The sequence below is a fragment of the Theobroma umbraticum genome, unplaced genomic scaffold (assembly GCF_002168275.2).
Source record: "Theobroma umbraticum cultivar Fairchild unplaced genomic scaffold, ASM216827v3 scaffold_51.0, whole genome shotgun sequence".
NCBI lineage: Eukaryota > Viridiplantae > Streptophyta > Magnoliopsida > Malvales > Malvaceae > Theobroma > Theobroma umbraticum.
The window spans coordinates 9,183,066-9,207,401 of NW_018397260.1; the positions used below are offsets into that span (position 1 = coordinate 9,183,066).

General features: G+C 36.6%; 5 protein-coding genes across 9 annotated transcripts; 4 read left to right on the forward strand and 1 right to left on the reverse strand.

Annotated features, from left to right (window-relative positions):
- Window positions 1-84: 84 nt before the first annotated feature.
- On the forward strand, window positions 85-5,224 carry LOC110416181 (DNA ligase-like protein). Its single transcript, XM_021428064.2, has 11 exons — window positions 85-1,108; window positions 1,230-1,284; window positions 1,378-1,477; window positions 1,567-1,774; window positions 2,227-2,280; window positions 2,369-2,508; window positions 2,903-3,482; window positions 3,605-3,719; window positions 3,840-3,889; window positions 4,393-4,536; window positions 4,829-5,224. Exons 1-11 carry the CDS (start codon window positions 614-616, stop codon window positions 5,090-5,092), a joined length of 2,205 nt encoding a protein of 734 aa, XP_021283739.1. The 5' UTR covers window positions 85-613; the 3' UTR covers window positions 5,093-5,224.
- Window positions 5,225-5,593: 369 nt separating this feature from the next.
- LOC110416182 (putative membrane protein At1g75140) lies at window positions 5,594-7,931 on the forward strand. Its single transcript, XM_021428065.2, has one exon. It carries the CDS (start codon window positions 5,809-5,811, stop codon window positions 7,744-7,746), a length of 1,938 nt encoding a protein of 645 aa, XP_021283740.1. The 5' UTR covers window positions 5,594-5,808; the 3' UTR covers window positions 7,747-7,931.
- Window positions 7,932-8,696: 765 nt separating this feature from the next.
- On the forward strand, window positions 8,697-17,903 carry LOC110416179 (Protein kinase superfamily protein). 4 transcript variants are annotated; one of them, XM_021428060.2, is made up of 18 exons: window positions 8,699-9,238; window positions 9,895-9,986; window positions 10,096-10,311; window positions 10,838-12,115; window positions 12,577-12,749; window positions 12,831-13,083; window positions 13,516-13,608; window positions 13,861-14,001; window positions 14,081-14,173; window positions 14,335-14,527; window positions 14,611-14,696; window positions 15,449-15,537; window positions 15,639-15,690; window positions 15,821-15,877; window positions 16,342-16,491; window positions 16,976-17,050; window positions 17,195-17,321; window positions 17,708-17,903. In XM_021428060.2, exons 1-17 carry the CDS (start codon window positions 9,022-9,024, stop codon window positions 17,288-17,290), a joined length of 3,354 nt encoding a protein of 1,117 aa, XP_021283735.1. In that variant the 5' UTR covers window positions 8,699-9,021; the 3' UTR covers window positions 17,291-17,321; window positions 17,708-17,903. The 4 variants fall into 4 exon arrangements, with proteins under 4 accessions (XP_021283737.1, XP_021283735.1, XP_021283736.1 ...); XM_021428061.2 differs by having other exon boundaries at window positions 17,722-17,903; XM_021428059.2 differs by lacking the exon at window positions 17,708-17,903 and having other exon boundaries at window positions 17,195-17,697.
- Window positions 17,904-18,049: 146 nt separating this feature from the next.
- Window positions 18,050-21,494, reverse strand: COP8 (Proteasome component (PCI) domain protein). The gene is made up of 14 exons (XM_021428066.2): window positions 21,230-21,494; window positions 20,989-21,140; window positions 20,557-20,660; window positions 20,393-20,453; window positions 20,110-20,202; window positions 19,916-20,016; window positions 19,561-19,669; window positions 19,433-19,477; window positions 19,226-19,294; window positions 19,047-19,138; window positions 18,917-18,959; window positions 18,675-18,734; window positions 18,487-18,546; window positions 18,050-18,393 (listed from the first exon to the last, which is right to left on the reverse strand). The coding sequence occupies exons 1-14, from the start codon at window positions 21,357-21,359 to the stop codon at window positions 18,319-18,321; spliced, it is 1,194 nt and encodes a 397-aa protein (XP_021283741.1). The 5' UTR covers window positions 21,360-21,494; the 3' UTR covers window positions 18,050-18,318.
- Window positions 21,495-21,636: 142 nt separating this feature from the next.
- Window positions 21,637-24,122, forward strand: LOC110416185 (transmembrane protein, putative (DUF3317)). Of its 2 annotated transcripts, XM_021428068.2 has the most exons (4): window positions 21,640-21,778; window positions 22,365-22,483; window positions 22,910-22,982; window positions 23,794-24,122. In XM_021428068.2, exons 2-4 carry the CDS (start codon window positions 22,399-22,401, stop codon window positions 23,804-23,806), a joined length of 171 nt encoding a protein of 56 aa, XP_021283743.1. In that variant the 5' UTR covers window positions 21,640-21,778; window positions 22,365-22,398; the 3' UTR covers window positions 23,807-24,122. The 2 variants fall into 2 exon arrangements, with proteins under 2 accessions (XP_089639783.1, XP_021283743.1); XM_089783657.1 differs by lacking the exon at window positions 23,794-24,122 and having other exon boundaries at window positions 21,637-21,778; window positions 22,910-22,986.
- Window positions 24,123-24,336: the final 214 nt, after the last annotated feature.

Consider the following 24,336-nt stretch of genomic DNA (forward strand, 5'->3'; position numbering starts at 1 on the left):
ATTGAATCAGAAACAGAGCTGCGGAAAGATACTTTTATTCACAGAGGCATTTTGGGTTATGAAGTGTAGAAGTAACGCATGCCAATTTTGGTCTTCTGGGGTTCTGAATGGATGGACAAATATGAAGGGCATGGTTCCCAGGAAGCCTGAATGTATTATCAGCTAAAGTCCATCTGCTTTGCTGGGATGTTGCTATAGATTTCGGGCTTCGCTTATGGTTTCCTAGAAGCAGGAGAAGGCTTTCTAAGGGCCATTAAGCCCATTAATGATAATCCGACATTCGAAACTTTTTAAGTGCAGCAATTAGTAGGCCAATTTTCCCGCAAAGTGGTAAAAGCGTAATTTTCCTAATTTTAACCCATCGTCAAGCCCAAATCGAAAAGGCCAACCGCTTACGTTCCCGCGCTAAAGCAACAAAATTTTCCAAGCCAAATCGCGCCCTGGCGAATTGCCATCCAAATGTTTGAAAACATTTGCCGCCTTCCAGTTTCCAATTTTGAAACGAACCAGTCTGGATCCACAGTCCTCAACATTTCGGCATTCCCATATCAATAACCAAAATCCAAACTCTCTCTCCTCCACCTACGTCCAGAAGAAAAAGAGAGCAGTCGAGATGAACAGCGGCGAGGATCTAGAACTTGTATCACCGTCCGACGCGCCAGCTTCTCCTGTTCCTGGGAGAAAGTTGAAGCGATTGAAGAAGGTCAAAACGGTTGCTGAGAATCCGTCTCAATTTGAGGAACTAGATTTCGATATATCCGACGGCCAAGCTATTGATGAACCGAGATCGGGATCTAGATCGGGGTTCGAGGGTTCCGATGAGGAAGATGAATTCACTTCCGGCTTTGGTGAGTTGCCTGTCGAGGAAAAGTGGTCGGGTTCAGTTGCTAAGCGGACGTTGGATTTTGATTCCCTGACCGAGGAAGTTGATGGAGATGGTGAAGATCAGAGCCGAGAGATGGAAATTAGGGATTCGGAAAGGGAGGAGTCAGAAAAGAAACGGCCTAGTTTGGACGAATTAGAGAATAGAGAGAAGAAAAAGAAAAAGAGAGTCAAAGGCGATGGTGATGAGGAGATGCCTTTGTTACCAGAAAGAAGAACATCGAAGGTAGGAAGAAATATTTCCTTTATTTTTAGAACACAATCAGCAATATAATATAATCTTTTTTTATATATAAATTACTTGTATGCTGATTTTTCTTTATTTGGTTGCCGTGGTCTTTTTAAAGGAAAGAAGAGAACATCTTGCCCAACTTCGTGCTGAATCTCAGAGACTACTACGAGGTATTATAAACAAGCATGGGTTTCTGTAAACATACATAATTGATTTGAATTAGTCATTTTTTAATTCTTGAATTATGTATTACTTTGGGATAGAAACTAGAGATGCTGCCTTTAAACCAGCACTGTTGGTTCAGAAACCCATATCATCAGTTTTGGAGAAGATTCGGCGAAGAAAGCTTGAGGTTTCAAAAAAGTGAGTGGTTAACTTTTTGTTTCGCCCCTCTATATTTTTAAGTGTTTGCCAATTTATAGATGGTTATACTAAGTTGTCACGTTTCTCAGGACATATTTTGTTGTTGATGATCATGATGGTTTTTCAAACAAGGATATGGCAGAGCTTGTTGCTAATGAGGGGAGCGGCCATGATGAGGCTGTGGAAGTTGGAAGTGAGAAGGGAATTACAAATCATGGGATTTCAGATACCTTGTCTGCTGATGAAATAGAAAGTGTTGCGAATGTCTCAAGTCATGAAAAACTTTCACCAGGGATGGTGAGTTATTCATGTTGTGTTTCAGTGATGGATCTGATAATTGTACATCAGGAATTTCATACATTTCATGATTTTAAAATTTGCAAACAGTTTTCTGGTAGATGGTAAACTTCAATTACATGTGTATGAGCTATGAGCTTGCATCCTTTTGAAGTTGGGGAATGATGTTTCTCCTAATGACCAAGATAGCAAACTTGATCTGCCATTCTATATTTTTGGATTTGAAATAACATGAAATTATTTTCACATAATATTTGGTTGTCATATTTCCATCTGAATACGGTGCCTAGTGTACGCTTTCACTTTTATTTTAATGGCCATGGAAGGTTAATTCCTTGTGGCAATTGGGGTTTCCATGAGATTATCAGTCTGATAATTCAAGTCAGATGAGTTTTGCATTATGTTAAGGTGGACTTATGTGCGTTCTGATAGTAGCACCTGTTACATTACAGGCTGTTGATGAGGAGCCTAAACAAGCATTTCGAGCTGCTATAGATGATACTCAGGTTTCTTTTCTCCCTCTCACATCTCATTGGTTGAAGAAGTGCCACTTATGGATGAAATTCTGATTGCTTGTCTCTTTGCATATTGTAGGATCTATTTTCTGATTCCCAAACAAGTGACTCTAAAGATGATTTCGCAGAGGAGACCCCTAAGAGCCCTTTAGAAGAAGTTCTGGCACCATCCATGCTTGCTCTGAACTTAAAGCTCGACTCTGCTCCTGCTGATGACATGTAAGTCTTATACTTTCTTCTATTTGTTTTTACAATGATGTCATTTAATTTTAGTGGTCTTATCATCTGCATTCATAGCAGCATTAATCCTCAGGATAGTGCTTTTGCGCAGAAGCTTTCTTACAGTATTTGTATAACAACTCCATCTATCAGCTTCTGTCACATATTTCAAGGCCCTTTTTTGTTACTTTTAATTGTTTACCCAACGGAAGAAGTGTAGCATTTTTTTTGAAGTTAGTTTTATTTTTATACATGAGAATTTGCTAGGAATTGGAATGAATTCATCATATGTGCAAAATTATATTGATTATATCTTGTAAAAGTGAATCAATTGTTGCCTTACATAAATTTTGTTTGCTCTAATCTGTACAGTTTGTCACCTTGTTTGTTGTAGGTCATCTGATGAGGAGGACAATGACAAGGAGAACATTGATCCCCAACCACATAGATCTGCTGATTTGTCTCCAACGGCTAATGGTGATCCTGTTAAAGCATTTATTGATCAAGAAGCTGAAGAAGAAGATGACAGTGATAATGACTTACTTCCCTTCCAGGATGATGACAATGAAGAAGATGAAGATAGTGAAGATTTAGAGGAACTTAGGGATATGATAGCAACTACATATGAAGAAAAGCAAAGTGATATTGAAAAGCGCATGGAACTCCATCAGAAGTTGTTTGACCGACAGGATGCTGCTAAAACAGAGAACTTATTGCGGAGATGGGGTCCGAAGCAGAGAGAAACAACCTTGCTTGATGAGGAAGGATTTGAGGAAGAAGATGAAACTGATGAAGAGGAAGAGGATTTTGTTGAAACCACAGAAGATTTACCTCCGACAAATTTGCGCATGCATATAAAGAAGATAAAGGAAATGATACCACAAATGTTTACAGATAAAGATGACATGTATATATCATCTGATGATGAGGAAGTGGAAAAAAAGCTTGCTGAACAGTGCTTGTCTGAGAAAGCTGTGAGTTATTAGTAGTTTTAGATTTGGGCATGAATAACTTTTTTTTGGTCATATTTATGTATCTTTTGTTTCTTTATTGCTCTGATCATGAGATAACAACTAAATAAAGAGACATGGAACAGAATCAGCAGGCTGAGCTCTTGCCACCAACTGCGGATGCAAGGTCCAAAGAACTCTTTGGTTATATAAAGAAAGTGAATAATATGCCTGACATTAGAAGAAAAGCCAAACCATCATGTAAGATTCTTATCAATGAATTGGTCTTGATAAGCTATATGCATTTCCCCAGCTGAGGTTGTTTTGCTATAAAAATAAATAACATGTTTTTGTCATCACCATTGTTCTTGTTTTTGGCAGCCTTTTCTAATATGCTGTTCATGGGAAAACAAGGGAATGTGTCCTCAAAGGTAAACTAGTTTGCAGTCTTTTTGGATTTTGAGTCTGTTGGCATTTATTATAAGAAACTCTGATGACTTGAAAAAGTGGCATTTAGTATAAGGAAAGGAGCCTCTACTGGTGTTATATTTCAGTACGCCTAATCTAATAACTTATTTGGCCTTTGACTTTACTCCCAGATTTTACTGGATAACTGTGCTTCATGCACATTCTGTTTGACACGTCCCTTCACTACCAAAACAAAGCACTAAATGAATCTGAGCTCCTTCTGCAAGCTTCTTTGGCTTCTCATATAATTTAGCATCTAGTTTGACTTCTATCTGGGGCTATTCAAGCCCCTTTTTTATCTTAGGCATGATAGGGTCCTCTACTTTACATCTTAGGCATAATAGGATTTTAGTCATCTTTTCCTTTTGTGACCGTATGCATTTATATAGATGAGTAGGACATTGTGGAATGAGATTTCAATTTCCGAGACAACTAAGTTTAACTTTGTCCTTGGTAAATATTGCAGTCATCTTTCATAGGTCGGGGGTCAAACTGTTCTATATCTTCATCTAGCAAGCATGGATCAGGCATCTTGCGTTCTTTTGTATTTGAACGTGAAGACAGCAATAGCAGAAGCACAACCTCAGTTGCAGAAAATTCTTCTGATCTGGTAAGCTTAATTACAGCAAATTTTCTAGCTTATCTTCATATTCCTGGAAGTATCCATGGTTTTTGACATGGTTATGGAAGTTTGACACTTAAAACTTAAGGATAATCTTAGAAAAATCCGAAGTTATTCATGTTGGACACATTCCAACATCTGGCACTCACCTCTTGAGTGCAAGTAACATTGGTTATAATCCCTAGTACCTCAAACATTTGATTGCTAATTGCTATAGTTGTGCTGCCATTGAATTTCTTGACATTAGACTGCTAGAAATATCTTTGTCTTACATATGCAGGTCCAAAGGGAGCATCGGCCAACCAAAACTGCATCAGCCAAGTTTACTAACTCACAAATCAAATCAACTTCTCAGCCTAGAAAAGATGAAACGGAAACGAGTTCTCGAGCTCAGTTGCTGGAAATATTAAGGCGTTCCTCATTGCAAACGAGTCACAGCACTCATAATAGTATTGTTGGCCACACTGAATCCATATTTGCTGCATTCAAGTTGGAAAAGAAATCGGTAGATAATAAAGCCAATGTATCAATGAAAACTGTCTAAGATTATTCTGGATTGGACATTTGATTATCCAATGCGAATTGCATTCTTCTGCCAAAGCTTAGTTTCTCTCTAGATGGTTGTATTTACGTTATCTTTGCTAAAGTTGGCACTGTTCTGATGTCATTTGGATAAGCCTAATCTTTTAGAAAGAAGAAAAAGCTCTATGAAAAGGATGTAATTATCTGTCTGGTTAAACGGGAACCAATTGATGATGCTCTTGGTTTGATGGCTTCCCCAGCAAATGGGGACAGTGACGAAACGCTGCGTTTTCTAGGGGCCCAAACCCCGATCCAAAATAGACAGAAGGCATCTAATTATTTGTTCTTTTAAGTAACGCGTCGTGCTACGATTGGGTCTCAACAAAATTACAGGTAAGTTAACCTGACCGAATCATTCTCTTTAGATATGTTCTTTTATTTACCGGAAGTGATTTTCTTTTTCTGTTTTTTTTTTTTTTGGCCTGGAAATTCGAACTTCTTGCCCTAACTCGTCGTACGTAGGACAAACCCAAGTCAAAACGTTAGAACCGTTGTGTCCTTCGCTTCCTTTTCTCTCCAATCTTTCCCAACATCAGATTCATCAAATCTAACATAGATTCCAGCCGAAATTCTCCAAACCAGATCCGAAAAACACAACTAAGATCTGCAATTCAGACAGGGTTTGATTTATAATGGCAAAACATTGAATCGAAAAGAGTTTCAAGCTTCTTCCTTCTAATGGCAAATCCCCTCCAAGGCAAGTTTCTTCTCGTCTTTTTTCTTTTCATTTTTACTTCTCCACCACTTTCGGTAGTTTTCGTGAACTCTAACTTCGTCTCAATCCAAAACGAGCATGGACATGATCCGATTCCCGAAACTAAGAGTTCTCGTGATTCTAATCACCAGGAAGTTTTATTACATAAGCTTGAAGAATTAGTAAGAAATCTTAGTGAAGTAGTTTCTAGATTAGAATCGAAATTATCAGAGTCTTCAAAAGTTGATGACAGGCATAGTCTTGAGAGTTCAAGATCAGGTTTTGGAAAGAAAGATGAAATTAGCCAGCGAAAACATGATGGAAAAGCAACCATTCAAGAGATTGAAGTTAGAGATGGGGAAAGAGGGAGGGCTGTTTCAGTTACTAAGTTCAGTCCCTTTTGGTCTGAGAGGTTTCAATTCATGTCAGCTGTGAAGTTAGATTCTGATGCAACATGTATAAACGTTTTGCCCTTTCGTGATTACGAGGGGCTTAGCAAGTATGTTGCCACTGGGGATGACAGAGGAAGGGTTTATGTGTTTTTAAGAAATGGGGATGTTGTGGCGGAGTTTTATACCAGGTGTGACTCGCCAATTATGGCAATGGTTTCATACATGTCCGTTTACAAGAATGAGAGTGTTGTTGTTACAGGACATCAAGACGGTGTGATCATGGTGCATAGAATTTATGAAGGATTAAATGGAGAAGACTCAGGTTCACCTGTAATGGAAACTGTTGGTAAATTTGTGGCTGCTGACAGTGGGGAAGATGGGTTGCCAATAACTACATTGGAAGTTCATTATGTCGGAAGAATGAGGTATATTTTGTCTACGGATCTTAGCGGGAAAATCAGGGTTTTTAGAGAAAATGGATCACTTTATGGTTCTGCCATGCCAACAAGTAGGCCGCTTGTGTTCTTGAAGCAAAGGCTTTTATTCTTGACAGAGACTGGTGCTGGGTCACTGGATTTGCGAAGCATGAAAATAAAAGAATCAGAATGTGAAGGGTTGAATCATTCTCTTGCTCGGAACTATGTCTTTGATCCCACAGAGCGGTCTAAAGCATATGGTTGTACATCAGATGGTGATTTGATTCATGTTTTGCTGTTGGGGGATATTATGAACTTCAAGTGCAGGGTTAGGTCCAAGAAAAAGTTGGAAATGCGTGAGCCTGTTGCCTTTCAGGCTATTAAGGGATATTTGCTTATAGTTGATCAAGAAAAGGTTTTTGTGTATAATGTTTCTACCCTGCATTATGTTAGGGCTGGTGCGCCACGACTTCTTTTCTCTGCCGGTTTGGATGAGATCAGGTCATCTTTTTTAACTTACCGAGGGATGGATATAAATAATGAGAGAAGACAGGTGATGCCCGTAATCGCCAGTGATCGGGAAAAGCTTGTCGTTCTTGGCCTTGGAGGGGAGTATGTGGGTATGTATCGCTCTAACCTTCCCATTTTGAAAGGGGAGTCCAATATGATGCTATGGACTAGCCCCGTTCTGTTTTTCATACTTTTCCTGTTTGGGGCATGGCAATTCTTTGCAAAGAAGAAAGAAGCACTTACATCATGGGGACCAGATGACCCTTTTAGCTCCACGTCAGCTGCAAATGGGCCTCCACTAGTATCAAGCGCAGGAGACAGGTCTTTTATAGATTCATCTTCAAGAGGTGCTGCTGATATTGACTTGAGGAACAGTGGCCTTAGAGGTCGAAGGTATGCATCTCCTACTCGATATCCAGCTGGAGCTCCCAGTTCTTTCAGGCCAAATGCTGCTGATCCCAGCTCTCGACCTGCTTCTGTCGATCCCAACTACAGATCCGGCCCAGAGCTAAAATTTAGGGGTTCAGCCCTGGAATCTACCGGCTTCTCTAAAAGAAGGGAGAGTTTATTTGTGAACAGCCAAGTTGTGGATGACAACAGTTAGCTTTTTAAAACCAGTTGTGCTCAGCTTCTCCTTCAGGGAGGGCAGGGGGAGTTTCTTTTAGATTGTCCTTTGGCTGTCATAAGATATTATGAAGCCATTTGAACCCTGCCATGTTGTAATTTTAATCTTTAGTGACATAAACAAAGAATAAATGCCAAAAATTTCAAGCATTATCCTTTTTGAAATAGAGGTTCAAAATGCTGCCTGTTCTCTCCTATCATTTGTCCTTAGCTTTGAACTGCAGATGATGTGCCTGTGTCTTTTGTTCCGAGGACTAAATTGAAAAGTTTCATCTTTCTAATCTTTGGTTATGTAATATTCATTTCTATAATGAGAATAAAAATACTAATTTGTAATTTAACCTGCATTAAACAATAATGCCTGTGGACCTAACGGGTCAATTAAATTAAAAATATAGTACCATTACATTAAAATTGTGAGAGGACTTGGAGTTTTGATTTTGACTTTTTACTTAAAATTAATACAATAATAAGATAATATCAAACTTATATTAGAATATTGACATCTAAATTTCTAACTAAAATTAAAAGTTTTGGTGTTTTCAACTATGGTTTTGGAGGCTAAATTTGTTTATTTTTTAAGCACACTTAATATTCTTATTTTTTATATTTATAAATTTATTTTTAATGATTTTTTTATTTTTTTAAAATTAAATTAAACATCTATAATATAAAAAAATTTCACGTTTTAATATAAAATACATAAAAATAAAAAATTTTATTTTAATTTTGATAATAATTAAAAAAAGACATTTAAATACGAAAAAAAAATCCAAGTCAAAATCCTTATCAATTAGAAAAACGAGGCTTTATCCAAAAACGTTTCTTTTTCGTCTTCAGATTGATAAACCAACCGCCATTTTTGTTTTATTTTATTATTATTTTTAAAAAAAAAAAAAAAAATATCAACCGTCATTGTAACCGAACCCCGCTCCACATATCACAAAACTTTTGCTGGCTCTTTCTCTCAACTAAAACGAACAACCACGCGAGAAATAACGACTCCCTCCTTTCGCTAACTATACACTTTCAGGAGCTCCAATTTTGTTGAACTTTTCCTATTCCTTTTAAATTTTTTTTCTTTCTCTTTATGATTTTCCAGTTCTCTTTATTTAGTACCATTGGTTTCGATTTTGTTAGTATTTATTTTTCTTTTACCTTGATTTTTTTTTTTTGGCTTGTTTTGTTTACGAACTGCTTCTGTAGTCTGAAGAAAGCTCGAGTGCTAGGGTTTTAGTTTTAGATTTTGTGATTGATGGCTAATACGAGACGAAATGACAACGTTTTGCCGTCGGAAGTCGGGATTCCCTCCGGATTGAATCGGATCAAAACGCCGCGAGTTTCTTTGAAGGAACAACCGAGTTCGAAGCTGGGAGAGTTGAACGAGTCAAGGACTTCGAAGCCTCCTTTGAAGCAGAAACAGAAGTCTGTTGCTCAAGGACAAGGAAAAACATACGGTTTCTCTAAAGAAGGTTTGAATTCCATCTTCTTTTTTTTTTTTTTGTGTGTGTGTGTTTTTCTATGAATTTTAGTTTATATACGTCTCTGTTGAGGCTCTGTTTGTTTGCTGAGAAAACATGGAGGAAAAAAAAACTCGAATTCTTGAATATGTACTGATGATATATCAAACGCGTTAAAAACATACTAGACCTTAAGGATGACTAAGCATGAAAACGAGATTAGGACTCTCACTATCGACACCTTTTGAATCAATATGTTTTGCCTCGTTATAGATTCAACATGCTGATGCTGAAACATAACCATATGATGAAAAGGAAGATTGTCATCCATAGACAATTGAATAGTTATTTAAATCATGTCACAAGGAAATAGTTATATCCAGTGAGTTCATCAAAGTCCCCTCCATTACGAATGCAAAGCAACCTTTTTCAGCTCTTAAAATACGAGTCTAAAAAGGATTCCTGCAACTTTAACGAAGTTGTCCTTGTTTTTCACTGTGCCATTAGTTCTTAGGCTTGGTTTCCTAGTGACTTGGAATTTTGCTATTTCCAGTTCATTATCTTTCGTTATCTTATACTTGTCTTGAGTCTCTGTTTTACCATTCCCTGTTTTCTAATAAATAAAAAGTAATGTTTATTTGTTGCTCTTTCTGGTTTCATATTTGCAGTGGAACAAAAAGGAAAGAAGATAGCACAGTGGTTTTCATCATATATTTCAAGGAATTCTACTCAAGCCTTCAATACTGTTACAAATATTGAGGTGACATTTAAACTATGCTGGTTTTGCTCTAACATTGGCTTACAGATTAGTTTCATGATACTCTTGTCACATTAAATCTGCCTAAGAAACCTTGCTGCTAAATTGCCAGGCTGGTAGCTCAGATGTTAAGACACGTGACAAAGAGGAACTTACAAGAGCTAAAGTTGGCTACATGGAAAATAGGTTGGATGGAAAGCAATCTTCAGCAGAGAGTGCACAGTCTAGCATAGTGTCAAAAGGGCTAAAGAGTTTTTCGCATGAATTAGGGCCCAAGGGTGGTATTCCATCTGCCCATCCTCGTGCCCACAGTTACAAGGACTTAAAGGTACCTTGCTGCTATTAATGAAGAAAGAACTTGGTTAATAACCTGCTTTTCAATTACTTCTTGAGAGGGAAAAATTAAAAGAACTAATGGATTTTGCAATAAATTTTGAAAATTTTAACAATCTATGCATCAAATGAAGCTTTTGTGGGTATTATTTAGCATGAAGTAGTTCTCTCTTTCCTCCAGAGGCCTCATTGATATTGCATGTTCAAATAACAGCTTGATTCTCATATTTGTTTCTTTAAGCTGTTTATTTATTTTTTGGCACATTTGGTTTAGGCAAGAATATTTTGGTGTATTAAGCTTGTCTTCTGGAGGCATTCTTACTCTACCAATGTGATTTAAAAAAATAGGGTCACTTTAGATTATCTGGATCACTGTTAGTGCAATTCTGCATGAAAAATAATACTATAACATTAGGCCATCTTAATGAAGAAGGCAGTGCTTGTGTTTATGAAGCTTTGCTCCAATGGCTCCTAATGGTTTCTTTTACTTTGTCTTTCTCTTTTTATGAATTGATCTTCAGGAACTATTGGGTTCATTAAATTCAAGATTTGATGCTGCTAAAGAGGTGGTGAATGCAGAGCTGGCTACTTTTGCAGGCGATGTGATGGATCTTCTTGATACCATCGAGTCCTCATCTCCAGAGGGTCGCAAAATGGCAGTGGATCTTCTGATTGTTGCTCAACAATGTGTTGAAATGACCCCGTCTGAGTTTCGTCTTGAGTGTGAAACAATAGTTCAAAATTTGACTGAAAAAAGACAACAATGTCAAACGGTATTAGTGAAGTGGCTGTGCACACGCATGCTTTTTATTTTGACACGCTGCACAAGGTTATTACAGTTTCAGAAAGAGAAAGAGCCGATTGATGAGAAATCTCTTAATAAATTTAAGAAATGTTTAGAAAGCATTCCTGCTGTTGAAATGAGTTGGGTTCCCACTCCTGCAGTTGCTGATTCTCATTCAGCTAATGCTGTATATCAGAGGGCTGGTGGTGAACACAAATTGAAGGGACAAAATAAAGTGTCTTCTTTCCCTGAGCCAACTTGGAACAGTTCTATGGAGCCAGCTGGACGGAGTGATGTAACTTCCGAAAACTATTCCACTATTCCTGAGAAAATTTCACCTACACAGAAAACCCGTTCTGATTTAATTTCTCAGGAGCAACACTTTTGTCAAGCTGATGGCAGTGTTGTAGGAAATTCAGTGAATACTTCCTGTTGTGGTTCACTTCATGAGCACAACCCTAATTTTGATGGTTCACTTATTGAGCCTGGACGAACACTAGATGGATCTGACTCAGTAATCTGTAGGATATGTGAGGAAGCTGTTCCAATTTCTCATTTAGAATCTCATTCTTATATATGTGCATATGCAGATAAATGCGCATTAAATTGTATAGATGTAGATGAACGCCTTGTAAAGCTTGCAGAAATATTGGAACAGATTATAGAGTCATGGAATTTGAGTTCCATTGGAAGCCCTGAGAATTCAAGAATGCAAAATCTGAGCTCTGTGGTCGCATCTGAAGGTTATTCTCCCAAGATAAGTGAGTGGCGAAACAAGGGTGTTGAAGGAATGTTTGAGGACATACATGATATGGACACTGCCTGTATAGAAGATTCTCATCTAACCTCTATTGACTTTAAGGGCCATTTAGGATTGAGGCTTGGCAACTATGGAGCATCATCGTCAACTGGTAGCATGACCTCAGTATCCTCTACTAATACCCCAAGAGCAAGTCACTTTGATTCTTTTTGGTTGGAGCGTAATAATCCTTCTGAACTAGAGGATGTGCAACAGGTTTGTTGAACCAGAGGATCTCAGATATTTGTATTTTTCATTCTCATCCCTGCATTCTTGGTGCAAAAAAAATTCATAATGTTTTGCTCAAATGCTAAATGAAGCCCTCTTGACTCTTATAGATCTAATGCATTTGTTGTGTAGCTCTGTTAAGTAGGATCACTCCATTATATATTCACCCAATTAAAGACCTAGTTTGTCAAACTCCCAAGAGGTATTTACTATTCTAATATTTTCTGAATGGATCACAATAATCTGTATATATATTTTTTAATTTTATGATAATATGAATATGCTTTTATTAGATGCATGTGTGTAATTAAATATGCTCTTTCAATTATTTTTCTGATATATTCTTTTTATGTTTGCAATGAGCTTCCATCTTGCATGTAATGCAATTCTTGTAATGTGAAAGTGTAATGTTATGCATGAGTTTAAGTCGTTTGAATTGTTTCTGGCAGATGGTTGACCTATCAGATATTGCCCGTTGTGTAGCAGGCACAGACTTGTCCAAAGAAGGGTCTCATGAGTTCTTGCTTGCATGCATGCAAGACTTGCAGGATGTTTTACGGCATAGTAAGCTTAAAGCTCTTGTAATAGACACTTTTGGAGGCAGGATAGAAAAACTTCTGAGGTAGTTCAGTGTTAGAGAGTAATATTTGTGAGACATATCTCAACTCAATGAATCATTCATGTTTCTTAACTACTCATGCAGGGAAAAATATATACTTGCTTGTGAAGTAACAGATAAAAAAAGTCCAATGAGTTGCAGTGAACAAAGGGAAAACTCTAGACTTCTATCGGATACTGCATCTCAAAGTAATACAATGTCAACTCCTTTCAATATGTCCCATAAAGAGAGGACAACCATTGATGACTTTGAGATCATCAAACCTATTAGCAGAGGTGCCTTTGGCAAAGTTTTTCTTGCCCGCAAAAGGACAACGGGTGACTTGTTTGCAATAAAGGTAAAAATTCCTTTTTGTTACTTTATACCAACAGAAAATAAAGTGAACATCCAGTCCTGTCCTCTTTTCTACAAGTATCTACAAAGTCTTAGATTAGTTTCAAATAAACATGTGTATGACAAGATAAATGCAGGCTACATATGGATGCAGAAGAATACTTGTTTCAGTTTGTAAACACTGATAGTGACAGAACGAAGTGGTTGCTTAATTGTTTATTCTAGTAGTAAATATTTGGAGTCTTTGCTCACCCATTTGAGTTCAACATTATGATTCCTTCTGGCTGAACAGACTAGCAATAAGTTTCGTTATAAGTTTCAAGCTTTTGATTTTCATGTAAAGCATTCAACTAATTAATTGTAATTTGAGTCTTTTTTTTAAAAAAAATTATCTTGGTTTTAGTTCTTAACTGAATGCAATTTTGCTGCTTTGCAGGTTCTCAAGAAATTGGATATGATACGTAAAAATGATATTGAGCGTATATTAGCAGAGAGGAATATACTCATAGCAGTCCGGAACCCTTTTGTGGTAATAGCTAATTTTAGCATGCTTTGAGCTATGACATTCTTTACTTCAATTTTAATAAAATGCATTTAGTATATTTTTTTAAGTTTACCTTGTGGCTGAGCCTGAATCATGTAATTTCTCTTTCATGTTGAACCTGCTTATCCTTGTTATTTTATACTGTTTGACAAAGATGGTTGACGTTGTAACTCTTAATTTTCTTATTGTCTTAGAACGATGCTAGTTGAATAAAAAGATGTGTGTGCATCATTTCAGGTTCGATTCTTTTATTCATTCACCTGTAGAGATAACCTGTATTTGGTTATGGAATATCTCAATGGTGGTGATCTGTACTCTTTGCTCAGAAAAGTCGGATGCCTTGAGGAAGAAGTAGCTCGTACATATATTGCAGAACTGGTTTGTACAAACTCATTGTGTATTATGCATATCCAATTTAATAATTGTCTGAATTTTGTTAAACATATCCATTTTTCAGGTTCTTGCTTTAGAGTATCTCCATTCCCTTGGAATTGTGCATCGTGACTTGAAACCAGACAACATACTGATTGCACATGATGGTCACATTAAGGTCTGCTGTATGAACACTAATTGTCTTTATTTGATGTATAAGTGAATTATATGGCTGATCAAGAAGCATTTGATTACTGGTTTGGCTTACTCATTCTGCACATCTGCATTAACCTTATGTTATTGTAATGATAACAAGCTAATTATTGCTTATGTTACCAGCTTACAGACTTTGGGCTATCAAAAATTGGCCTCATAAACAACACAATTGATTTATCTGGACCTGAGACAAGTGGAACCACTTCATTAGATGCTTGTAATCTACAAACTCAACAAACAGATGATAGAAGTCGACACTCGGCAGTTGGCACACCTGACTACCTGGCGCCTGAAATTCTTCTTGGAACCGAGCATGGTTTGGATTTAACCTGAGGTCAGGTTTATTCAGGTCCTAACTAGACCAGGCATTTAATATTTGCCACATTGGCATTCATGCAGGTTATGCTGCAGACTGGTGGTCAGTGGGGATAATCTTGTTTGAGTTCATAACAGGAATTCCACCTTTCACTGCTGAATGTCCTGAGGTTTGTATCTTCTTCAAGTATTCTCTTCATTCAATTGTATCCTCATCATTACTGAAGTAATATGTAACTTTGATTAAGGAATCAAAATTATTATTTGTGTTCTATGGTCATGAAGAATCTTGTGTCTATAAGATCTTCATGTTGATGTTGGTTCTCTTTTAATTCTTTAGCTGCCCCTCGAACTATGTAAACGTGATTTTACTGCCCAAAACAAAAAGGTTTCTGATATTTAGATTAAATCTTGAGAAGGAAACACATATAAAAGACCTAATATTGTTGCAAAGCCATGGCTAAGGTTTGTTTTATAACTGCAGATAGCTGTCTCAATCATAATCGCTTTCTTGCACCATAATTGATTGATATGGAAATAATAGCCTGCCACTAAGTTTTATAATTTGTGCAACATTACCAATTCCTTCACTGGTTGTTGTGTTCTCTTTGTTCTCATTGAACTGGGTAGTAACTCTATTTATCAAATTAATCTCTTAGAGAAATGTCGTATGAGGGATGAAATTTTAGTTGATTGAACTTGTTTCATCCTTCAATTGTTAACCGGCACAATATATGATTTGTAACTACCATGTCTCGTTTTAAGTGTTAGGTTCTCTGTGAACTGGTTTACATACCCTTTTCATCTCCTGAACTGATTCCTATTTGGATTACTTCTTATTAGCATAATTCTCTGTAAAAACGTTGGCTGACTAGGAACTGCTCTGCTTCATGCGTTTGTCATTTTTGTCATGGCTTTGCAGATAATTTTTGACAACATTTTGAACAGAAAAATTCCATGGCCATCTGTGCCTAGTGAGATGTCCTATGAGGCTCAAGATTTAATCAACAGGTTGGTTTTTGGTTTTGATTTTTAGGTTTTTATTGACCTAATCATGTGAAAGGAAAAATTTATTCAGAACAACTTGTTCAGTACTGAAGCATTTCTTACAGGTTTCTTATACATGATCCCAATCAGCGGTTAGGAGCAAATGGATCAACTGAGGTTTTGCTTCACTTTCTAACTTTTCATTGGAAAAGCAAAATATACCTTCCATTCACTATTAAAACTTGATAGAACATACATGTTTATGTAATTTAATTGGCTTTTTTCATTAAGTGGGACCATCTTACAGGTAAAAGCACACGCTTTCTTCAGTGGAGTTAACTGGGATAGTCTTGCATTGCAAAAGGTATGAATCCACAGCTTTCATTCTATTCTTGCCTCTAGCAAAATGGTTGATAGTTAAATTTTGTGTTAATCCTAGGTGCAATGCCTGTTATATTTTTTATTGGATGATGGCTTTCTATTGCTCAATAATATCAGTTAAGTTTTGGGGGTTTTTTCATCTTATTCTGTTGGGCTGCTTTAACCATGGCCCATTGATTTAACTTTGTATGCTTAAAGACTTCTATGTGTATTGATACAGTGATTTCTTCTATTGTCTGCCTAAATAGTAAAAGTCCTTCCACTATTTAACTTTTATAGATGTCTTTCTACTTTTCTATGTATGTATATGTCCTTTACATAACAGCAAGAGTACTCTGTTCACTCGTTGAGAGAGGAAAAGGGGACAAAGTCAGGAGAATAAGAGAAAATGTTGATTTGCCTTTGATGAAGTTTTAATATTAACAGGTGAACGTTAACTTTTTGTAGGCTGCCTTTGTGCCACACCCTGACAGTGCAGATGACACCAGCTATTTCGTATCACGTTTTACTCAAATTTCCAGTGGATTTCCTGATGAGAATGCTTGTAGTAGTTCTGATACTGACCCTTGCGACTCAGACTCGAATTCCGGGATTGAGGTACAGTTTTAGGTTACTTACAGAGAGATGGACTTGTTGGCAGGCATACTCAGATTTAGTTTCTATCCAGAATTATAGTTTTGAATGATGCCACTGAGGATCCTAATTTTAGAATGCAAGAGTTTTACTTTTACCTATAGAATTTGATCTTAAATAGAGCACAATGATGAAATTTGATCTTTGTAGCCAACCCCATTTAGTGGTTAAAGGCTGTGTCTTTATTGAGCTTGAGTTTGCATATAAAATAATAGTGCATGACTTCTAGCGGAGGAGCTTTAAGTCGTATAATGTTGCAGCACGGTACATCGAGAAACTGGCTGCAATGTTCATCCTTTATGTCAGAAGGTTTTGTAGAACATAGAATGTTTTTTCAATTTGGACACAAGCTCGTAGTCCGCTGCTGCATGCATGTGGCGGTTCTACCCTATCCTACATCTCTGCTGTGTATTTCTGTCCTGATCATCTCTTATTTCCTCTGATTCAGATGGATGAATGTGGTGACCTAGCGGAGTTTGCTTCCTCTCCTCTTAATCTCTCATTGATAAATTTCTCTTTCAAGGTATGCCACTCAATCTCTCTCTACAGAAGTAAATGCACTCACACATTTGATAGTGATTGGTATCCTGAAAAAGAAATTTAATAGTGATTGGTTCCTTTATAAAACAAATGAGCTCGTTTCTCTTAAAAGGTTATTGTATTGCAGAATTTGTCACAATTGGCATCAATCAATCATGACGTGCTTTTACAATCTGGGAAGGATTCAGCCAAGAGCTCCCCGTCCAGAGGTTTAGGGACATAATTTGAAATCATGGCTGATTCAAGTACCAAAGGTATATTTCCTGAATCCATGTCGATGATGATTTTTTTAATCAGAAGGATCAATGGAAAGGAAGGAAAACAAGGTTCCAAAATTACACTGTAATTAACCATAGACTTTCATAGCTACTATTCAAGTAGGTGTAATTAAACGTGAACAAAATTTTACCAAAAGAAGAAGAAAATCTCCTCTGTATCAATTCTACACGTTTAACCTTCAATAGTGTTGCACTGCATTTGTATATGGTATAGAAGCAGTCGTTATAATTCGTTGATAAACCTGGTATGATTAGTTTGATTCATATGCATTTGAACTCAAGCCTATGTTACTCAGATTCATTGACCAAGAAATCGAATGGGACTGTCAAAAACCATGTTTCTGTTAACATGTTTGTATCAGATGTTCTTGAGCAGCTTGGCAGAATGACTCATTTGAGCTCGGTTGAAAGCTGAAACCACCACCTCCTGCCTTAGACGCTGCACAAAAAGACATGGAGGCAATTTCTGGAACTTACGAGCAGGGAGGTAACTAAGGGCAAGGTTATTGAATTAAATGGTCATTCATTGAAAACTGTGCGAAGTTAGTGCCAAATATGCAGCATTTTTATGTCATAATCCAGACCTATGCTATCTCTAAAAGTGGAAGAGAAATCCCTTCGATAATCAATACATTCACTGATAAGACCACATAAAGCAGCTTAACGTGCTTCATTGTATATTCCGCTTTCTCTGCTCTTCATCAGATCTCCAATTGATGTGTGAGTATTATAACTGATCAACGAGGCTTAGTAAACAACTTAAGAAAAAATAATTACAGAAACTTAAATTGATTATCCAGAATCTGAAGCCTGCCTGCCTCCCCTAACAGGCGAAATTGCAGTTACAAAAAGTAAACCGGAGTAACTAAATTTTGACGTAAATTAGAGGGGCTTGGCAGTTTTCTTTTATGCAGATCGGTGAAGGCTAAAATCAATCCTCTTCTAGGCCTTCTTTATTGGTGAGTGCACCAGATCAGACGGGAACTGCCATGCCCTTCTTTGCCATGGTATCTAGTATATCATTCAGCGCTTGACACACGCCAACTATCTGCAGAATCATAAGCCAAGATAAAACTGAGAACTAGCAAAGAAAGGGGTGTGCTTATCGGCCATAATCAAGTCCATACTCAAAATGCATTACCTGTTGATCCCATTGTTGTAGCTCTTCAGTGTCATCTTCAAAATGTATAACAGCTTCCACCTAATGCATAAGACAGTCATTAATTATTTACATAATTGAGGATAATAAGAACACAATCATAAAGTTAATTGATCATGGAATCCATCAAAGCAGTAATAAAACAAAACCATGTGGCAACAAATTGATACCTGATCAATTGATCCCCTCATTCTATCCTCATAAATCATTCTTGATGCTATCTTCTCAGCCTGTAAACAAACAGCCAACAATTGTTTTCTCCTTTTAACAACAATATATAAAGGTATTTCCTCAAAGAGAGAGAAGACCAATAAATAAAAAACCACAAGCAAAACAAGTAGCTTAAAAGGTTGTAATGACAGCTGCTATTGTTGCTCAAAACTACTAAAAGGGTGCCACATAAGAATCGTACCTTATGAGGAGGAATGCCCAGCAAAGTACCCAACTCATCAAAACTACGACAAAGATAACAAAAGTGTTTTTAAGAATTTCCAAACCAAAAAATAAGATAAGCTGAAAATCAATAGTTTTACGTTTCTAACCTTATATTTGTGTAAAGTTTGCTTGCACTCAGAAGATTATGCTCTATCATGGCACGGTCCAGCACAGTAAAATTGTCAGGAAGCAGTGCTTTCTGGTGGGAAACAAAAGGTTATTCTAAGACAGGACAATTCACTTTTATTGTAAATGCAACATCTAAGGCAGGTGAAACTTTTATAACCTGATGTGGTTTCAGTTCTTCAGAAAATGCATCAATTTCAGGTTTTCTTAATATTCTCTCCAAATAAACCTGTCAATTTCATATTCATACCCGTCAGAATGGACTTTAAGAATCTGAGATAAAAATAGGCAACGATATGCAAGGCTAATGCATGTGGGGATGCATATGTGACTGAGTGTGCCTGAATACACGAGAGTGAGTGAGAACCTTTTGTAATATTGGATAAATCTTCAGCTTGGAGCACCGCTCATCCTGAAACATGGCACAAACCATTAATATTAGAATCACACAATAAGAAATTCTAATATTACATTCAATCAAGAGAAAGTGTTTACTTTGTACAGGGTGGCAAGAACACGGGAGCGTTGAGGACCCGCAGCAGCTAATATCGTACATGTTACAGCAGCAGATAAAGCTTGCTCGAGTGCATCCTCATCAATTGTTCTGTAATAGGTGAACATTAATAATTTTGTATAGTAATTCCTCAAACATCAATCATCAATATTCAGAAAAGGAGAAATGAGATACAAGCAAATTGATAAGTTTACATGGTATGCAAAGCATGATGGCCATCGTAAGCACCATGTACAGAGTCAAGTTTCTTTTGTATATGTCGGCTAATAACTGCTTCCTAGATGGCAATATAAGCAAAAGTTTTATAGACGCAAAATGGAACATAAGATTACGTACTCATCTCCTATCTGTCGCTTCGCAATTTGAGAAATGTCGTAGTACCGCAGTGCTGCTTCCAAGAACTTCCTCTTTAAATCCAAAATCCTTGCATAACAGACCTGAAAACAAGAAAAAAAAAATAAAGCAAACTAACAAATGACTGGACTTACAGCTTTAACACTAGACTTGTTAGCCTAAAAACAATGTCAAACCTTGTATTGTAAAATCAATACTTCATGCTGACTGTTGCTAACTAAGAATGAAGCTTTATTAATAAAAGCTTCTGCATTAACAGCATCATCATCCTGTAAAATATTCAAGCAACAACTTCAGTTAAAATTCCAAATTGATTTTCCGTGACAGCTATAGAATAACTAAACTACATTAGTCCTTGACATTCTATAACATGCAAACCTGTCTAAATCATGCTACCATTCAACAAATAAATAACTAAAAGAAAGTAAATCATAAAATTATACAAACAAAAGTCAATACCTCAAGATATAGACGAGCAATTTGGACACATTTTGACAGTCGGAATGTATCATCAATAACCCTGATAGCCATATCACAAAAGCATGTCAGTGTCATCAATAGGAACAAGAGAATATTTGCCACAGCCATCATCAGATAAATTAAACAGAATCTTACTCTCAGACCTCATTCCAGAGTCTAAATCAATCCCACTTAGCATCTGTGCTGCTTTTGACCACTGCTGCTCTGACTCGTACAATTCAGCAAGTTTCTCTCTGATAATCAATACCTATATAACTCATACAAAGTAAACAGCTTTCCTTCAACAACCAAGCATATTACATAAACAGGAAACAGGAGGCTTAAGAAAAAAAGTATTTTCTGTTCTGCAACCAAACTAGAAGCCAAGCTGCGAGCAAAACATAAACAAAAAGGGGAAGACAGTAACAATTTGGTAGATATATAATAAATGAATTCACGAGAGTTTTGCAACCAGATGATTTCGGCTGAGACAAAGGTTCAACAATGTGGCATCTAATGGAACAAAAGTAATTCCAAACAGAACAATTTGCCCAGTAGCTTTCAATAAGACGCCATCAACAAAATTTAAAACGAACCTGTTCTTCAAATGAAACAACACGAGGCTGAATCTGAGCAAGAGTATAATGAGCAATTTCCTTTTGTGCCTCTGGCTCCAATCTCCCTAATTCTTGTGCGAAAGTTTGTAAAAGCTGCCTTGATACCACCAGTGGAACATCGTCCGATAACACTGAAAAAAAATCACAAATTAAAATATTTAAACTTAAAAAAAAAACCCCCTAAATAACCTCATAAATCAGGCAAAGGTGAGCTAATTACTGTGATCGATGAATTTCTTGGCTTGAACGATGTCATTTGATGAGAAAACACTTGATAGAATGTGTTTGTATTGCTCGATTTTCTGCCTCTGATCTACGATCGCCGAGGCGTTTGCTAATGCACTCTCCATTGGCTTTCGATCGCTGCTTCCAAATTCCGAAACCCTAAACCCTAAATTTCCTTTCTCTTTTTTTCCGTGGGGGAGAGAGAGAGAGAGGTTTTTAACGAAATCGAAGTTTACTGTTTGTGGTGGTTTTAGTTCGATTCTACTGCAGAGACATGGTGGGGTTTTGTATACGCGGTACGGAGCGGCTCTTTGTTGGAGTTTCGAATGAAGCGAATTAATAACTGCCACGTCATTAACTGAATGGCATTTCCGTCATTTAAGTTGTGAACGAAATGTATTCGCTGTCTTCTTTGACCGAAACGCCATAGACCAAGCTCTTTATCTCTCTTTTGCCACAGCAAATCTCAGAGAAGCTCTTCACTCTCGATCCGATCACCGGAACCGCCTTTGACGTAACCTTCAACCGCCCGTGCACCGATTAGGTAAGCTTTTGAATTCCTTTTTATTTTCTATTTTGGTAACTTATTCAAGAAATCAGAAGTTATTTCTCAGTTGAAATTAGCATAGAATTTCCTTCAATTTCCCTCAGAATTCTCTCCATTCAATCCTTTAAAAGTTTATCTTCATTTGATCTAAAGAACCTGAGCTTCCTCGCCGTGGATAAGTCTGAAATTTTATTCAATTTTCAGTTCCATAGCTGTTGATTTTACTTTGTTATGGTTGGGAAATAATTTTAGTTGTCGTTTCGTCAAAAAAAAAAAGTGCTTTTCTTTCTTGATTGGTTCAAAGCACCAGAGAGTTAAGTGGTTTGGATAAGTTTTGGATGTTGAGTTATTGAGGTTTTGACATCTTTATGTTAATTATGTATGACTATTAGCTTCATGGCTCTTATATTGAGAAAAAAGAAGTTACATCTGACAGAAATTGAATTATGAATTGAGATAATTTCAGCAGTGTAATTCAACAGATTTACTCATTGTAATCACTTTGGCCATGAATTTTCATATTAATTCTCTTGGATTTGTTTTGTGAATTGATTATTTTTGGTCACTCTGATTATTTTTGCAGGTATCTATTTTTTTATTTATAGGGGTTTAGAGATATGAACTGGGTTCAACGCAAGATCTATCTCTACAATGTCACCTTTGGACTCTACATGTTGGATTGGTGGGAGCGTTACCTTTTCAGTATCCTTTTTCACTCTGAACTTAATTTGTTTAACCTCTGGTTTAGAATTCTTGGATTGGCATGCTGTAAGGCTTGTTAATATTTTGTTTGGATATCCTTATCCGTAACTAACTTTTACCAAACAAAAGGATTAAACATGGTCATTTTCTGGATGCCTACGACAGAATTATGCTGACATTGTTATCTAAGGAGCTGCGTTTTGTTTTCTAGCATTTTGTGATTGGCTGTGTGATCAAATTAAGTTTGTGATCGGCTGTTTAATTCGATAAAGGTTAAATTTTTTGAATTTTTAGAAATTGGGCTTTGATATCTGCGAGTTTAGACTAGAGCAAAGGATCCCGTTAGTTTATTTGTTCACGCAATACCATCTTTTAAGTCTATGTACCATTATCATTTCCCACTTGTCAGTTCCTAAACCATGGCAGATATTTTGGTGATTGTGTTGATGTGGTTCATCTTCTACAACAGTTCAAAATATGTAACTGAGTTCTGCAAGAGGTAGATCCCTCACCTTCTCCTCTGGTTCCATTTCATTGAAATATTTTTGGTGAGATAGGCAGAAGTTATGTTTAGATTGTCTAGAACTTGGTTCCTCATCCTAATATTCTTTGTTGTTATAGTCTTGACTATCTTGTTCCTTGTTTGTCACAGAAATGTGGATTTAAGTTCTTTTTGGTATTAGGAGTTTGGTTCTTGTTTGCATCTTCCTGGGGAATGCAATACTGAATGTCACATTGTTTTAATCTGCTCTTTTAGAAATAATTTAGAGACAGAAGAGGGAAATGGGGGATAACAAATGTAGTTTCCATAAGTTTGTTAGAGATTATGGAAGCTGAGTGGTGTGACCTATAAAATTAGGATTATAAAATCAAGACTGTTGATAAAATAAAAGAAGATATCTTTAAATCTTCTACTCTTTACCCCTCATTTGTGAAAGCTTTCATACATTGCGTGTATCGTGATTGGGAAATTAATGTTCTTTCCTTGCTTTATTGTCTTACACATGTAAGATATTTCAAATGTTGTTTTCAAATGTACTTCGAGGTTATGTACTGCATATTGTGAACTTATTCATATGATAGTACTTAAGTTTGGTCCAATCTCGCAGAAGATGGGAACTGTGTTTGGGATGTTGTTGTATGCCTTGCCATAACGAAAATATTCTGTTAATTTGACTTTGTTAGAAAAATCATGATACTCATGCATTTTCTTGACAGCTAGTGTAAAGTTTATCTTATCTTAGTGGTAGTTGTGTCAACTGCTACAGTCGGAAACACTTATTTAGTTAATTTTTCCCTTAAAATTTCAGGCATCTATCGTGAAGGTCAGGAATGGCATCAGCTTGACAGATTGCGATGATGATCCCAAATGTGAAAATTTTAAATTATTTGGTTGAAAGTCTTACTTTGATTTGGATTCACATACAACTTTTATAGTATTTAGCAAACAATCGGTGCATGTCTCACCGGTATTCTGCACTGTTTTCATAGCTATTCCTTGCAAAAATGTTCAAAACATTGGCGGCGTTGTGTAATTGTTGAAAGTTTTCTAACACAAAGCTTTTTTGTGTTCCACTTAATGTAGCATATTGTAGTGTTTCTCCCATCTCCCTACTCTCTTTAACCATTAGTTTTTCTATGAGGTTTAATTGTTGAAACTCTATGCAGCCAGTTATAATCCCTAAGGAACAGGGTTTAGTACCCAAGTTATTCAATTCTGTTAAAAAGGCTAACAGAAAAATTTAGGGTGAGTTTTTGATTAGTTTAGTGTAAAAATTTTGAAAATTAAATTAATCAAATTCTCATAATAATAACATAATTGTCCAAATTATACGATAAAATAGATTGGTTTT

Bases quoted from the DNA above. Each gene is read 5' to 3' on its own strand.
- LOC110416185 (XM_021428068.2), top strand. From the start codon at position 22,399: ATGAACTGGGTTCAACGCAAGATCTATCTCTACAATGTCACCTTTGGA. The intron at 22,484-22,909 runs GTATCCTTTTTC...AAACCATGGCAG, and splicing joins GTGGGAGCGTTACCTTTTCA to ATATTTTGGTGATTGTGTTG.
- LOC110416181 (XM_021428064.2), top strand. From the start codon at position 614: ATGAACAGCGGCGAGGATCTAGAACTTGTATCACCGTCCGACGCGCCA. The intron at 3,483-3,604 runs GTGAGTTATTAG...GACATGGAACAG, and splicing joins AGTGCTTGTCTGAGAAAGCT to AATCAGCAGGCTGAGCTCTT. The intron at 3,890-4,392 runs GTAAACTAGTTT...TAAATATTGCAG, and splicing joins AAGGGAATGTGTCCTCAAAG to TCATCTTTCATAGGTCGGGG.
- COP8 (XM_021428066.2), bottom strand. From the start codon at position 21,359: ATGGAGAGTGCATTAGCAAACGCCTCGGCGATCGTAGATCAGAGGCAG. The intron at 19,139-19,225 runs GTTATAAAAGTT...GTTTCCCACCAG, and splicing joins AAGAACTGAAACCACATCAG to AAAGCACTGCTTCCTGACAA. The intron at 18,547-18,674 runs GTATCAATTTGT...CTTATGCATTAG, and splicing joins TGAGGGGATCAATTGATCAG to GTGGAAGCTGTTATACATTT.
- LOC110416179 (XM_021428060.2), top strand. From the start codon at position 9,022: ATGGCTAATACGAGACGAAATGACAACGTTTTGCCGTCGGAAGTCGGG. The intron at 9,987-10,095 runs GTGACATTTAAA...CTAAATTGCCAG, and splicing joins ATACTGTTACAAATATTGAG to GCTGGTAGCTCAGATGTTAA. The intron at 12,750-12,830 runs GTAGTTCAGTGT...CTACTCATGCAG, and splicing joins AGGATAGAAAAACTTCTGAG to GGAAAAATATATACTTGCTT.
- LOC110416182 (XM_021428065.2), top strand. From the start codon at position 5,809: ATGGCAAATCCCCTCCAAGGCAAGTTTCTTCTCGTCTTTTTTCTTTTC.